General features: G+C 36.8%; 1 protein-coding gene across 5 annotated transcripts in view; it reads right to left on the bottom strand.

Annotated features, from left to right (window-relative positions):
* Positions 1 to 17,949, bottom strand: part of zhx3a (zinc fingers and homeoboxes 3a) — a 71,225-nt gene that overhangs the window by 6,825 nt on the left and 46,451 nt on the right. For 2 of the 5 annotated variants that reach the window (XM_061874852.1, XM_061874850.1), the window contains exons 2-3: positions 8,470 to 11,235; positions 7,783 to 7,847 (exon numbers count right to left, since the gene is read on the bottom strand). In XM_061874852.1, the coding sequence (XP_061730836.1) occupies positions 7,783 to 7,847; positions 8,470 to 11,075 (2,671 nt within the window). In that variant the 5' untranslated portion in view covers positions 11,076 to 11,235. Of the gene's footprint in view, positions 1 to 7,782; positions 7,848 to 8,465; positions 11,236 to 11,397; positions 11,508 to 17,949 lie in introns of those variants that run through there. The other 3 variants (XM_061874851.1, XM_061874853.1, XM_061874854.1) reach the window with 3 other exon arrangements.

Below are 17,949 nucleotides of genomic sequence, written 5' to 3'. Positions count from 1 at the left end.
ATTGACAAAATATGAATGTCACACCCCCTCTCCATCAACATACTTTACAATTAAGTGAAATGCAACAAAAATGCAACAAAACTTAAAAAACGGAATGTAATTTTACATTTTTTGACTGAATGAGACACTCAGACTGTACATTAAAAAAATGATGTGTGATTCACATTACCTATAAACAATAAAACACTGAATATTGACAACATATGAAGGTCACACCCCCTCTCCATCCACATATTTTACAATTAGGCGAAATGCAACAAAAATGCAACAAACCTTAAAAAATGGAATGGAATTAATTCATTTTTCTTACTGAATGAGACACCTAGAATGTACATGAAAAAAAATAATGCATGATTCACAATATTACCTATGAACGATAAAACACTGGATATTGACAACATATGAACGCCACACCCCCTCTTCATCGACATATTTTTCAATCAAGCAACATCCACCAAAAATGCAACAAAACTTAAAAAACAGAATGTAATTTTAAATTTTTTTGACTGAATGAGACACACAGAATGTACATGAAAAAAATTATTTGTGGTTCACAATATTACCTATAAACAATAAAACACCGAATATTGACAACATATGAAGGTTACACCCCCTCTCCATCCACATATTTTACAATTAAGCAAAACGCAACAAAAATGCAACAAACCTTAATAAACGGAATGGAATTACATTTTTTTTTTACTGAATGAGACACCTAGAATGTACATGAAAAAAAAATGATGCGTGATTCACAATATTACCAATGAACAATAAAAGACTGAATATTAACAACATATGAACGTCGCACCCCCCTCTCTATCTACATATTTTACAATCAAGCAAAATGCAACAAAAATTCAACAAAACTTAAAAAACGGAATGTAATTTTACTTTTTTTGACTGAATGAGACACTCAGACTGTACATTAAAAAAATTATTTGTGGTTCACAATATTACCTATAAACAATAAAACCGAATATTGACAACATATGAAGGTCACACCCCCTCTCCATCCACATATTTTACAATTAAGCGAAACGCAACAAAAATGCAACAAACCTTAAAAAACGGAATAGAATTTAATTTTTTTTTTACTGAATGTACATGAAAAAAAATAATGCGTGATTCACAATATTACCTATGAACGATAAAACACTGGATATTGATAACATATGAACGCCACACCCCCTCTCCATCTACATATTTTACAATCAAGCAAAATGCAACAAAAATGAAACAAAACTTAAAAAACGGAAGGTAATTTTAAATTTTTTTGACTGAATGATAGATAGATAGTACTAGACAGTCAGAATGTACATTAAAAAATAATGTGTGATTCACAATTTTACCTATGATCGATAAAACACTGAATATTGACAACATATGAAGATCACACCCCCTTTTCATCGACATATTTTACAATCAAGCAAAATGCACCAAAAATGCAACAAAACTTAAAAAACAGAATGTAATTTTACATTTTTTTGACTGAATGAGACACCCAGAATGTACATTAAAAAAATAATGTGTGATTCACAATTTTACCTATGATCGATAAAACACTGAATATTGACAACATATGAAGATCACACCCCCTCTCCATCACCATATTTTACAATTAAGCGAAACGCAACAAAAATGCAACAAACCTTAAAAAACCGAATGGAATTAAATTTTTATTTTAACTCAATGAGACACCTAAAATGTACATGAAAAAAAATAATGCGTGATTCACAATATTACGAACGATAAAACACTGAATATTGACAACATATGAACGTCACGCCCCCTCTCCATTGACAATTTTTACAATCAAGCAAAATGCAACAAAACTTAAAAAACGGAATGAAATTTTACATTTTTTTGACTGGATGAGAATGTACAATAAAAAAACAATGTGTGATTCACAATATTACCTATGAACAATAAAACACTGAATATTGACAAAATATGAAAGTCACACCCCCTCTCCATCCACATACTTTACAATTAAGTGAAATGCAACAAAAATGCAACAAACCTTAAAAAACGGAATGGAATGGAATTTTTTTTTTTTTACTGAATGAGACACCTAGAATGTACATGAAAAAAAATAATGCATGATTCACAATATTACCTATGAACGATAAAACACTGGATATTGACAACATATGAACGCCACACCCCCTCTTCATCGACATATTTTACAATCAAGCAAAATGCACCAAAAATGTAACAAAACTTAAAAAACAGAATGTAATTTTACATTTTTTTGACTGAATGAGACACCCAGAATGTACATTAAAAAAATAATTTGTGATTCACAATATTACCTATGAACAATAAAACACTAAATATTGACAACATATGAAGGTCACACCCCCTCTCCAGCCACATATTTTACAATTAAGCAAAACGCAACAAAAATGCAACGAACCTTAAAAAACGGAATGGAATTAATTTATTTTTTTTTTACTGAATGAGACACCTAGAGTGTACATGAAAAAAAAATAATGCTTGATTCACATTACCTATGAACGATAAAACACTGGATATTGACAACATATCCATTATGTGTGATTCACAATATTACCTATGAACAATAAAACACTGAATATTAACAACTTATGAAGGTCACTCCCCCTCTCCATCTACATATATTACAATTAAGCGAAACGCAACAAACCTTAAAAAACTTTTTTTTTATGTGCGTCCTCTGATGACAGAAGTCTTTATCATATTTGGAGACGGCTACTGGCTGAGTTTTGGTTGTTCAGTTCTGGACCAGTGAAACACTAAGTTTGGAATTTTGGTCAGTTTTTTAGAAATATAACAATACCAAAATGGCACGGTATGATATTAAGGCCACGGTATGATATTAGTGAAAAAAAGGAAAACAGACTTAATCTAATGTAAAATGAAGAGGCAGGAATGTTTAGGACAACACACTTACTGTAATTGAACATGAAAATATAATGCTCAAATGTTCTAATCATCTTTATTACTACAAACATTTATTTTTAAGTGCAAAGAATAGTGCAGGAACATTGATTGTTAAATGCAAATATTTAGCCAAAAAAACTTACAGTTGCGCGTCTTTAAAAATGACAATATAAATAAACATCCAGTGTAAAACAATGTTTACTTCAGTGCCTTTCAACTTTTAATTTGGGACGCAGTGTCTTCTGCAGTGGACATGTTTGTATCAGTTTGGAAAATGTAGTTTCTCGGAAAAGTTAACACACAATTGAACTTTTAATAATATCGATACCTCACAAATTGATGTTTAGCCTCACTGGCTTCAAATACCTTTTCCCTTGGCACCGTGTGCCCTGACCCAGTCTGTTTTGGCTCGGAACGCTCAAGACCAACGTGGGTGTGTTTTCGCAAGGGTTTTTTTCTTGTTACGATCCCCGGGTCATGGTCTAGGTCACAGGTGTCCAAACTAGTACCGCCAGCGAGACATCACAAAATTAATGAGAAAATGCGTTTTTTGCCTGTATTTGGTACACTGGAATATGACCGGGAGTGTTATTGTCGCCCTCTTGTGGGCAAAGACAAAATCAACGGTCAGTGACCTTGAGTCTCATTTGGAAGGATCCAATGCACAGCATCTATTTTTATAACCCAATCCAAACAAATCTTCCCAGTCATGGTATAAAATTAACTAAAACCCAAAAAAAGTCAACACATAAACACTCCTGCTCACTGAACGTTATGGACATTATAAAACATGTTCGGACACTATATATCATTTAAATTTACACTTATATAAATTCACTACAGTGCATGATATATATATATATATATATATATACATATATATATGTATAAATATATATATATATATGTATAAATATATACATACATATATGTATAAACGTACACACACATATATACACACTCACACACATACATATATACATGTAAATATATATGTATATATATATATACATACATACATATAAAACATATATACATACATATATATACAGATATATATATACATATACGCATATATATGCAGATATAAACACATATAAACGTGTATATATACATACATATGCATATATATATACATATATATATATACACATATATATGCAGATATAAACACATATAAACATGTATATATACATACATATGCATATATATACATATACACACATATATATGTACATACACATAATATATATACACATACATATATACATACATACACATTATATATATATATATATACACATATACATATATATATACATACATACACATAAATACACATATATATACACACACATATACATATATATACACATATATATATATATATATATTATACACATTATATATATATACACATATATACATATATATGTAAATATACACACACATATACATATATACACACTATATACATACATACACATATATACACATTATATATATACATATATATATATACACACATAATATATATATGTATACAATTTTTACATATATTATAATATATACATACACACATATATACATATATACATATATACACATTATATACATATATACACATTATATATATATACATAAATATATACATATATATACACATACATTTATATACACACATATATATATATACACACACACACACACACACATATATATATATATATATACATATACTGTATATACGTACCTCCTCCATGGCTTCCTCCCACTTCCAAAGACATGCACCTGGGTATAGGTTGATTGGCAACACTAAATTGGCCCTAGTGTGTGAATGTGAGTGTGAATGTTGTCTGTCTATCTGTGTTGGCCCTGCGATGAGGTGGCGACTTGTCCAGGGTGTACCCCGCCTTCCGCCCGATTGTAGCTGAGATAGGCGCCAGCGCCCCCCGCGACCCCAAAATGGAATAAGCGGTAGAAAATGGATGGATGGATATATATATATACGCTTATAGAAAAGTTAAAAGAATGCATAGGCAGGAACAGCATGACACGGCCTAAATTGGCACCCTCAGGAACTCAGTACACTCGTGTACATAGTATACTGATAATAGTGTACAAGTTGAGACAAAGCCAGGAAGGACAACATGATGAATAGCAGAATAGCAATCTGATAATCTGAGCGACATATAATTGAATTTGATGGAAAAAAACAAAAACTAAAAGGACAAAACAGGCCATTGACTGTAAAGAATAAAAAAATAAGGTGTCAACTGCCATGCACGCGTAATCCAATGTCTTCCGGTTTTAGAAAAAGCAAAACTGAGATAGGCTCCAGCACCCCTCGCAACCCCGAAAGGGACAAGCGGTAGAAAATGGATGGATGGATTACTGAAACATATTAATACAAAAACATTATATATTATATATATCATTAAACTTTATCACAAAATCAAATGATTAGTCATCTCTGAGGAAAAAATACAAAATGAGTAACATGTGAAATGAGAAAGTTATTTTGCCTTAATGAATAAGTATGAAAGGAAAAAATTAAAGTCTTAAGGGCACCATTAGTGGCACAAAGCATATCAAGGCGGTACTCCATTTCTTGCCATATTCGCTTTAGCATTGCCTCATCCGCCATGGCAATGACATCAATGATCTTTTGCTGCAGGGTATTGATGTCCCGTGCCACGTTTTTCTTGGAGATTAATTGGGTATCTATCCATCATTGTTCCATACATGACTTTTTAAACATAACGCCATAGAAAAAAGTCACAGGGAGAATCCCAAAATAAAAGCTTCAACAACCACTGAGTAAATAGAACACTTCTGATCAGTGGTTGTGAGATTTGGTGCACGCGTAATTTGAGGTTTCTCAAAAACCGCGTTTGTTTTTTGAGAATCTATCTTCTAACCAACCTAAACTAATGAACCAGCAAAAAACAGAACCTCTTGTTGGTGCTCGTCGGACCTGGCGGAAGATAAAAGCAAAACTGGTGCAGACTTTGATGTCCCCAAAGAAGCTAGCCAAAAATAACAAACATTCCCTGATTTTTGACATCACATATAGAAAAAAAACACTTACACCTATGGACTGTTTAGATTATTGACCAAACCCATCGGTGTCCAAAGTGAGGACATTTTTAGCTCTTGGTTGTTTTTTTGTTTTGTTCTTTTACAATCTCCCTGCGCATTATAAAAACACAATTTAATGAGAAAACGGTGGAACAAAAGAGCAGTTATTTTTTTAGAAAATAAAGTGAAAATATTAAGTCGATAATGTCCTAATATCAAGAGAAAAAAAAGTTGTAATTTTGCAAGGCTAGTTGTCGTAGTATGAAGAGAAAAAAGTAATTTGAGATGTATTATACCCAACTGTTAAAAGTAAAAAAAAAAAAAAGAAAAACTATAATTGCAATTCTTGAAATATTATTTTGAAGAATAGTGACATAATATTACAGGAATAAATTCACACTTTTATGGGAATGAAGTCATAAGGGAGGAAGATTGTAAAAAAGCAAAAACAAAAAACAAGCAAGCAAAGAAAAATAAAAAAACGTGGGATGGTCAGATCAAGGTTTTATGCAGCCAATTTCGAGTCTTTCTCATCCATGAGTGAGATTGTCTTATACCAATCACATGAATTACCTGTACATTTTAAAATGTATTTTTGTTAAGGGCTATTGACAGCTTAACAACACTCAAACTTTGGCTGGGTCTGAAAATAAACTACATCTCCCAGAAAACTCTGGAAGTGAAGTGTGTTCGTACTCGTAGTAGATAAGAGGATTTTTTTTCGGGGACATTTTCTGAAAATATTATCAAAATCCACCAACAACTCTTTGAGTTATGTTGCTAACAAACACATAAACCAACCCTGGCAAAAACATAACCTCTTTGGCGGAGGAAAGAAAGTCTGCGTTCTGCAAAGCAAAGCGCACCACTTGGATCTCGATCGTTTCCAGGGCGACACAGAGCCAGCCAGGCATGGCACACCGCACAGAGAGAAATCACAAAAAAAAAAAAAAACAGGAAATATGAGTAAACTGAAAAGCTATTTGATAAATCCTAAATCCATCCTCCATTTGCAACCGTTTGCTACACTAGAGGTTTACATTGTCACTTTGAATAAACTCAGCTAGTTTTTTTTTATATATATTTGCTTTAAACAGTGGATGTGCCTGCACTATTATTTGTACTTAAAAATAAATGTTTAGTAATAAATTATGATTACAACATTTGAGCATTATGTTTGTGTTCAATTATAGTAAGTGAGTTCATCCTAACCATTCCCGCCACTTTATTTTACACACTATAACATTTTGGAGGGTTTTGGACATATAATATTGTATCGTGACCTTAATAACGTGATAATATCATACCGTGTCATTTTGGTGCTAGTACATCCCTTCAATATGGCTACCTTGTGTTTTGATTTTTCAGTATGGGGCCCTCGATAGGAAAACTAAAGACACTCTGACCTAAGATAACTGTGAGTACCAGAGTAAACATAAATGCAATGAACTGAAAGGGGAGCTGCACTTTTTTTTGGAATATTTCCTATCGTTCTCCAACATTGTGATAGACATGACGGATGTATTTTTTTAATGCCTATGAAATCCAATAAATAACCATCCAAAAACAAAAACAAAATACTCCAGTTACATTTTGTGACTTGAATATTAACCAAGTATTAGTGATATTGTTATTATAAGCACTAACGCAGACAAACTATTTATAGCGGCGCTGTGATAACAAGCTTGTGTACAATTTCGACATGATCGGTTGGCGAGGTGTTTGCTCGCTTCCTTGCTCTGTGGAATTTTATTGTAAATCATAAATCATGCATCTCACCTGGAAAGTAGATGGCTGAGGACATACTCAAACAAGTTGGTTCACTTAGACAGCCATTTAGGATCCTGAAAAAGCGAGAACGAAACAAAATTATGTTTGTCTCCCCTCCCCACATTCCGATTCTTTGCGAGGATTCAGAGACATTCTTCATTTAAATGATAATATATGAACATCCGAGCAGTCGGCATCCTAATGACAGCAAACTTTGTACAGTGAGTGATGTTTTATTATGTTTGTTGGCTCTCATGAAGTCTGCAGTGAGTAGTAATCAGTGATGAAGAAAAAAAAAAGCAAATAATGCTTTACGTATGCTTAAAACAATCCAAATACTTAAATATTAAATGTTATTATAAACGTGCCCATTAGTACGTTACATATACTCTTACATCATGTATATAAAAACTTAATGGATGTATTTGGATGTTTTTTAAGGGCTTTATAGGCAGAGTTGAGCGGCGCTCATAAGCTTCTTTGTAAGCAGAATTTCGATCGCATTTAATACTTATAAGGCATTAAAAAAAACGTCCATCATCATGTCCCTCAAAATGATTGTGAATGAAAATTTAAAAAAAAGTGCAGTTCCCTTTTAAATTCAAACACATGTACAAGCACCTGGTTGTGAGGTGGACTTGCTCACCACATACACGCAAAGAAATGTTATGAAAGAAATGAAAGTTTTCTAGTCACCTGGTGTTATTGGCATCATTGGGTTGTTCGATGAGTGGCTGACTGGCAGGTAGCTGCTGGTGGTGGTCCTCTACTCTCTCTGGCCAGGGGTCCTTAAAGACTCCCGGCTGTGCGGCGGTCTCAGCTTTGATTAGCTCGATGCTCCCCTCTGACCCCATCAGACCCCGCAGCGGTGAGTTTGAACTCTGCCACAGAACCCGCTGGCCAGTGTTTAGTCCTGCGTCTCCTTCGAGGGCTTTGTTCACGTCTTGCTCAAGAAGTTTCTTTTTGGCAGCCGGTGTACTGGCTTCGGCCTCTCCCTGAACTTTGGCTTCCTCTGCCTGCACTGGGGGTTGCAGGTAGGTCTCCAGCCACTTTAGCTGTCCGTTCTTGTGGCTGTGCCGGCTGTCACTGAACCAGCGCACCACCTCGGACTTGGGAAGGCCCGTCTGGACGCTTAACTCCTCGTATTGCTGACTGTTGGGCCAGCGTGTGCCGGAGAAAGTCTGACGAAGGACGCGCAGCTGCTGGGGGCTCTTGTTGGCCCAGGGGGGTGAGAAGGACCCTTCGGCTATCTCTGATTTGTGTTCTTGATGTGCAATCTCAGATGTGCTCTCACTTTCATTCATTTTCATCCTCTTGAAGTTGATCTTGATGGGTTCAATTTTCAGCTCCGAGCAGCTTCTGTTGCCAGTAAAAAGGTCGTCTTCCTTGATGAGTTGCTGCAAGATTGACATGCCTTTTATGCTAAACTCCTTGTTGCGTTTGCCCTCATCCATCACTGATGAACTCGTTTTTGTGATGACGGTGGTGCTGGTGCTTTGAGTGGGGGAAGTGCTGGCGTGGTTCAGGTGGGGAACACTGTCTTTCAAGGCGGGGTGTTCTACGGTAATACTGCTGCTGTTGTGAATGTTGCGCTGCTGATCCTTCCCTAAGGTTTCGGCCTGCTCTTGAGGAGTGACGCTGTTATGATTGTTGTAGGAGACATTTACATTGCTGGTGTTATTTGTGACGGCGTGGCTGTTCTCCAGTCCCGTCTGTAAATTGTTGTGTTTGTCATTGGCGGTGGCAACACAGTGCAAATTGTTATTGCTAATGTCGGCGCAGAAGGCAGCAAAGCTGTTGACGCCGTTGGTCGGGATTCCGCTATTCACCGTTTTCCATTTGACATTCTCGCCACCGTTACTGCTGCTGGAATAACTGGTGATGCTGCTGCTACTGCTGCAAGTGCTGCTGCTACTGCTGCTGCGATTATTTCCAGCTACCGCCACATCCAGGCCGTTGCTCTTGTCGGGATCTGCAGGGGCTTGAATACTCCTGGTCAGTAGCTGTGTTGTTCGGAATACAGATGGGACCTTCTGAGGGAGTATCGGAGTAGAGTACGAGACCCTTGTGACGTTAGGATTAGTCGACATGCTGGCCTGCTTGGCTATGACAGGTTTGTTTCTTATGCCGCCATAAGTGACTTTGGCCATGTTAAAGTTTGGTCCTTTTGAACCTTGAGAAGCTGTGATTGTGTGGTGAGTAACAAAGTGATTGACATGACGCTGGGGGGCAGGTTGCTTTTGCGGTGCTCCACCCTGGAACACGGTGTTAAACATCTTCCGCCGGGCCTCTTCTATTTCTTCCGGAGACCAGCTTATGCCCTGCTTGAGTCTTTGGGCGGTAAACCACAGTTTGATTTGTTCTTCAGGAAACTCTGACACCACCGTCAGGTAGCAGAGCTCAGCTTTGGTCGGGTAGGGAAACTTGCCAAAGGATGTCTTAAGAAAGCTGCTGGTATCCATGGCGGCATCGTAGGTGGGGATGCTGCTAAGAGGGATCATCACCTTTGGAAAGTCTTTATTGGAATCAGAGGAAGGGGAAGAGTACAGGGAGGGAGTGTGCTGGTGAAAAACTGGGTTGGACACTGTTGTCGCAATCATGTGACTAACAGTTGATCTCGGCATAGCTTGGGCACCAGGAATACTGAGAGCCCCGTTTTGGAGTTCAGGCACATTTGTCAGCATGTTGGGGTCCACATCAATCCCGCTGGCTTTCTTCAATACTTCCACAGTGTGAGATACTACAATCTTTTTGTGCTCTCCCTTGGCTTTCATCATCTTTGCAATAGGGGTTTTGCTGAGGGATATTCCAGATTCTCTGTAGTCGTCTTCATTGTCCGTAAAGAGGCTTTGCTCCACCGTTGTGACCCCATCCCTCTTGTTGACACTTAGGGAGGCGGTCATCAATCCGTCCATGATCTTAGGATGAGTGTTAGCATTATGCAGAGCCAGGGCCTCAAAGCGAACAACCGAGACCCCACAGTTCAGGCAGTAGAAAGTGGGCTGAGCCCTGAAGTCTAAGTGGCAGTTGTGCATGTGATCCAAAAAATAGTTTAAATCTCTGGACTCGAAAAAGCATGGTGGACAGCTATATGTACCTCCTTTTTGCACCTCGCTACCACATTCAGATTTGGATAAGCTGTGAAAGACATGGCCAGACTCTACTCCAGAGATGCTGAGTATGCCGTCTTCTGGGATTGTTGGTAGGAGTTCTGGCAGCGAGCCCAGTATGATTTCCTCGCGCACATGTTTGGATTTGGATGGTATCATGCAGGGCACGGTGGATTTCCTCTTGCTGGCCATTGTGCAGCTTTGTGGCGATGGGATTGAGACAGTGATTGATTGTCCGGTTTGATGAGAGCAGAGGGCGAGTGGAGTTTAGTGTCATGGATCAGCCACAATGTTGCTTCATGCCTTCTGCTGCTGGAGGACCCTTGTCCAACTCAAAAAGCTCCCTGGGAACCTGTGTAATCCAACAGACAGTAAACAAGATCAGTCAGTCAAAATAATGCATAAATGGAGCAGACGTTGTAGGATGCAGCTATTTAACCAACCTGAATACTGTACACACAAAGTATTTATACGCAACAGATAAGAGCAGTAAGCCATGAATAGCCCCACTCACAGTAATACGTGTAGGTGGAAATACAGTGTGACAGTGTAGGTGGTGTTGCTCTACAATCACAGCATTGAAGTAAAACACCTCTAAGGCCAGTTTTTCCTTTTACCTAAAATAAAAGAAGCTTATATCAAATTACAGCACTCCATATCCATGTAAAGCCGATATTTTACACCATTGTTTAAAAAGCTATTGATAGCATCAAAGCATCATCACATTGACGATTGGTCTGACTATTCTTTGGAAAAAAAAGTGCTTTTTTGAAATGCAAGTGACTATACAAGGCTAGGGGCTACACGCGCGCGCACACACGCACACACGCTCACAATCAACATCACCTGTCAGTGTTTTATTTACTTGGATTTTCAGAATTCTGTCACTTTTTATCAATTTAAAAAGAGACCATGAAAATCAACACACAGCCAACAATGACAGTGTCTCATCTCTGCCATATTTGTTGTTTTCTTTAACTGATGCCTTTGTGTTGGCTCAGCTAATTATTAATGGCATGCGTCCACGGAATTATTTTTAGCAAAGCTTCATAATACTAAGGACGCAAAAAAAAATTGTAATTAAAGTGTAGGCTGGCGTGCTGACTATAGCCAAAGTGCAGACCAAGTAATGTGATTTGCAGGCTTTGAATGAGAGCGGGTTATTTGTTGCCAGATGCCACCTGGCTCCCAAAAGGAAAGGAGTTATTATCAGTGAATAAATATTAGCGGCACACTTCCTCAGGGATTTTAAACCTATTGAGTGGGGTGTGTTTTACCCCAGCTCTTGATTCATAGTGCCGCATGTATCCAACCTTTCCAGCTGGTTTACATTGTCAGCAGGTAAAATTATACAAAAATATGCACAGCAGCTTTGTGTATTTTTCCATGTTTATTTTCAAGAGATGTTCATTGTACTGAAACATACAAAAGGGCCTCCAAACATCAATTTTTATTTTGTAGAATTTATTTTTGTTGAAGACTAAATTATTATTTGATTACAATGAAAAGAAATGAACGTATTGGCCCTTAACTGTGTGTGCATTTTTTGAGAGACACCTCAAAACACTTAATTTGATACCGCACACCTTCACACTAAAAATGAGCAAATACAAAAGGTTACAGAAACAAAGATCAAATGATATATGGACAATATATGTATAATTGTCTATTAATGATAAACCACTGCAAAATTCCCAATAGTAATTGTTACGTTTAAAATTTTAATTATTGTAAAACCTTGATTGATTACCGCAATTTGATACTCATCGTAATTATGTCTATTCCCTCGCAAAGCCGCCAGTGTGCTAATCACTCGCTAGCTTAAACGCCAACATGACTACAAGACGTCTTTTCCCAATCTAGCCTTGTATAAACACAATGGTGTCGGAGCAAGTAGGCTATTCACTTGTGAACATTAAATTAGGGCTGCAATGATGACTAAATTTATAAATTAATTAAAGCGATTAAACAAAAGCTACAATTTATATTATGTTACTTCGACAATCCATTTTTTTGTTTCTTTATTAGCGCACAAATGCTAAAAGTGCAAATTGAATGTTGATGATGTGCATTTTTTTCCATAAAATTCGCATTGAGACTATAAAATGTGTTTTATCAGATTATTCGATTAATCAAAAAAACTAATGGATGGATTACTTCAAATTAAAAAAAGGGCGTGTCTACAACAGGAAGTGAATTCACATGATGTAAAAAAACAGACGTGCAACAACCCTTGTTCTGCCTTAATCATTAAGAAGATTCTAAAACCTTCACAAACTAAAACAAAAGGAGATAGACATATTTAAAAACTCAAATACAAATAACATAGCTTTTAAAACAATATTTAATATTTGTTCTACAGAGAAAAGTAAAGTCTGTGTTGTTTAATATGTATTAAAAAAAAACAATCCAAAGATTTCAGAGTGTATAAGTTCTTTTTGAGCACATTCAACTACAACCATGATAATTTTGGTCACAATAAGCGTGATATGAAATTTTCACATCCAAAAGATTGTAGTTTGCAGTGGCCTCATGCAGATTGGCTTTCTTTGTCTGGCTTAATGCCATACCATTGCACCCAAAATTAATGAATTGTCATATACAGACTTTAAAAAAGGTTACCATTTGTAATAAGTGTTTTTACTTAAAATATATAACGTTTCTAAACTGTGCAAACAAATTTACAAGGAATGTTGAATTATTTTGAGTGCATTTGCAAAGGGCTTTGACAAAATAATGTAGCCATAAAACGGAATTAAGATCATTTGAAGTGAAAATAATGCAGTGGCTTGATGTTTTGGTTTGATAATATGCATCAATATGACAGTTAAAAAAAATTGTATAATATATTATTTTGCTGCACAAAAGGGCAAACATATTATATCCTTTGAAAAGTAAAGTAGAAAGTTGTGAGGTGTACATTCTAAATACTTTCTAAACTAATTCTGTAGGCTCAAATGATTATGTTTTCCATTTGCTCCAAAAGCATGCATACAACCAAAGTACACATCATGCTGAATGCACAAATCCATGTGCACACCTCACCCACTGTCTTATAACACTCCAGTCATGAATTTCTCTCCTTTCTCCAACTGTATTATTATGAGGTGAAAAAAAAGGTTTCTCACCAAGTCATACATATTCAAATTTGTAGGGCAAAAAAAAACTAAACAAAAAACCTGTGGCTACTCTCGCATCAGTAATACAGCTGGGTTTAATCTTTGTTAGGAATGGAAAGTAAAAGACAAGAAAAAAAATACTGGGGAAAAAAGAAGAAGTAAATTCTTCACCCTCTGCCCTCCGCATGAACTTGTGACACATGCAGAACCTCCAATCATAATTCTCTTGTCTTCTTTTTCCGGGACAGCAAAATTGTTGACGTGTGGCATGCCTGGGAGAGTGAATCCCTCACTGTATCTGTATTACTCCCGTTTAACCTCACCTGGTGAGCTCATCAAGCCGCTGAGAACAGAAATTCAACATTCATTATATAAACACAAACTGCCGAGATCAGGCTTCACCTCAACACTTTGTATAACAATGTTTGGGTTATATAGTTACATATTGTTTCTCTTGATCACGTGGCATTTGTAGACGCACTGAAAAGCACTTTCATATTAAAACAGCAACGCACCACGGCGGACTAACTGGTAAATAAAAGATGAACATGTTCTTGAATTAAAACCCTCAAATGACCGACAGCACTCAATGACCCAGACGGTGACGGAGTACTTTTTTTTGTACCGTTATATTTTACCACTGCTGCTTTCTGACAGAAAATCATTAAAACAAAACAAAAAAAAAAAACAATACAAATACGAAAAAAAATAACTGGGTCACCAGCATCTTATGCGGTAATCCCGGGTCACTGCATCCCGATGCAGGCGCGTGCTTTATGTTGTGCTGGCAGACAGGTCATGATATCCTCTGATGGAAGACTCAATTAACCCCTGCTCAGGACACAAGGTTTGTTCACTGAACAAAAGATTTACAATTGTGTTCATGCAACAGACGAACGGAGTCATGCACATCTGAAACATCTGTATGAAAGATGCCATTATGCTTTTGGAGCGACAAATCAATGCTGACCACATTTAACTGTTAATATTCTCTTTGTAGATGCAAACAAAGACACTTGGCCATTACCACTGATGCCACGGCATGAAGGTTCTGGTTTCGGATCTCAGTTTGGCCCTCTTCCCTGTGGGGCTTGCATGTTGTTCCTAGGCGAGGAAGGTCTTCCTGGGTACTCCAGATTATTCTCACAATTAAATAACATGTTAAGTTTAAGTACACCGACTGCTTCGAACTGAAAATGTTTTGTATGGTCGTTACAATTACGATGGTGTTTTAACTTGCAAGGCCTTTAAAGTTTTCAAGTAAAAATGGAGGACTTACTCGAGAGTCCAGTCTTTGATGCTCAGAACATTTACTGCACTGCTAATGCATCCCCCAGTCACATTACTTACGTAGGACAAATTCATAAAGGTATTCTAAAGATTTTTATACAAGCAGTTTGAGTGCATGTGTGTGTGTAAAAGTCAAGTGCCCTAAGATAATTTTCACTACTTTTTTGACTGTTTGTGAAACTTTTTTAAAAACAAAGTAAAAACCCCAAGGCCGGTTTTGCACAACAGGGATGTGGGGGGTGTTTTTTTTCATTTCTGTGTACAAAATCTATTTCAAAACTACTCAAGTGTCTCCCATATGTTAATATATTTGCTTATTATGGGCCAAAAATAGATTTAGTGCTACCTCCCTTCAAAACACATAATGGGACTGTCTAAATGTAGCTTGTCGTTCTAACTCTGCTTTTTAACACACCTAATATGAACTGGGGATGCAACAATAGGAACATTTCATATGACGGATATTGTGACCAAAATGATCATGTCATTATTAGCATTGTGTTGTTGAATGTGATCAAAAAGTACTCATACTAAAATCTTTGAGCCAACTTTTATTTTGGAATCGTTATAGTGTCTTGTATTCATGTCAGCCTTTAAGCTAGCTGGCGAAATTAATTCCTTGTGGTGGTGATTTGTATTAGATACACCTTAACGATTAATCGAAGCCACAGAATATAAATCACAGCTTTTTTTCTAATCAAATTCATAGGTTTAATCGATTAATCGTTGTTGTAGCCCTAGTTCAATGTGCACGATTGAATAGCTTGGTTGGTCAGACAGCAATGTCTTTATACAAGTTTAGATTGAGGAAAGATGTCTAGTCGTCATTTTAGCATTTAAATTAGTAACGGGTTGGTTACAATTTTAGAAACCAATAGGTTCTGTTTTTCAATGAAAGAGACTACCGGCAAATCTTGCGGCTTTTTTGGTCTTTGTTATCTGGAAGCACTGAGGCTGCTGTCTTGCTGATGACATTTAAAAAAAACAAAAGGAATCGACAGAAAAAAGATCACTTGAAAGTAATTCTAAACATATTTCTTTTGCTTTTCATTTTCTTTGTTCATTTTTTGTGCATAAAACTTACATGCACATGCGTCACAACCAATTACTGAAATTAGGCAATGACGTTAGTGAGCTTATAAAATATGAATCATGATTTTCTTGCTCAGAATTGAGACCGCAATCCTCTGAAATAATTTTTTTTCACATGCACGCACATCCTATGCTCAAAGACATGTGCTTTTGTTTTAAATAAATCACATTGTTCTTCATTATTTTTATCATCATTATTATTATGAGACTCTTCATTGTCTTGTTCTGCTTGAAAGACACTTCCAATGGTATTTCTGCGGTTCCCAGACGGACAGTTAATAGGGGACGTTTTTATTCTCACATTTATTTATTTATTTTTTTAAACGAGAGCTTACTCCTTGAATACATTCATGCACATACTAAAGACAAAAGTAAAATAAAAAAATCATTATTTAATGCGATCGCTTTTCTCGCACGCTGATGAATCACAGCCAGCGTGCTTTGCTGGGCAGGGCTTGCTAAGGGACGGGGAGAGCGAGGTGGCCGCCATGTTAAAGACCATGCGGGTCATTGTGTAAAACGGCAGTGTTCGTTTGTGATGCAACTTGTTCGGAAAATAGAATAAACATTGTCCATATTTAGAAATTAGTTCACGTTAGTGTGAATGAAGACAGTTTCTTTTTTGTTTAGTTTTTTGTGTAAAGACATTGGAAGGGAAAATATATACTGGCCTATTGCACTGTGTAGTGCTGCTACCTTTTTTGTACATAAATACATTGAAATTATTTTTGGAGATTAAATGTTTGGTCATCTTTTTTTACTCAATCAAAATAAATAGACTTATTTTATTGTTTCATTACAGCAGAGCCAAAATTGGAGTGTATGTCTCGTAGAGATTTGGAGAGTCTCGTAACTTTCTATAGAGTACATGCGGCAATGTTTACGTGTGCACCACTCTCCTGACTGCACCTCAAATGACACCGCAAGGTAGTGTTATTTGTACCGTTTTAGCCCAAATCTGATAAATAAGTATCTTTTCAACTGCCTCGCTTTCTTCTACCGGTCCAAGAAATACAAAACCCAAATGCGTGTCTATGTAGTGGGAAAGAGTGTGGAACACCTGGCGTAGAAATGGACAGACAGAGAAGGTGGTTTTACAACGGCCACATTCAAATGTTAAAATGCTCACTCCGCAAAAGAGACGAGCTAACAGTTGTCAACGCTACATAAAAAGAGTCAGGTCACCTATCAAAATAATGGCCCCGCTTTATCTGGAGAGCACGATATGCCATTCGACACAGAACAAGGGCTTCCCAAGACAGGGAGCCATTGACTGTCGCCTGTGAAAAGCCAGGATTTGTGTTTGGTTGACAAGGTGGACAACACTGTCCCCACAGGGTGTCACATGCACCTCGGGGAAAGCACCCGGCCTTGTTGCCTAAACCGAATCCAGCCTGAGCCGTTCAAAAACAAGCGTTCCCCCCTCCAAATGGGATTAGACTCAATTCCAGTGTGGTTTATACCTTCACCCTTGATTTAATAGCAGCGTTACGATTTAAAAGGTGTGCTTTTACGCTGTCATTTCCATAACAATATCATATTTACATGTCATTAATGTAGCATTA

Source organism: Nerophis ophidion, linkage group LG16, assembly GCF_033978795.1.
Source record: "Nerophis ophidion isolate RoL-2023_Sa linkage group LG16, RoL_Noph_v1.0, whole genome shotgun sequence".
Classification (NCBI taxonomy): Eukaryota; Metazoa; Chordata; class Actinopteri; order Syngnathiformes; family Syngnathidae; genus Nerophis; species Nerophis ophidion.
This window is presented reverse-complemented; position numbering and strand designations above follow the sequence as displayed.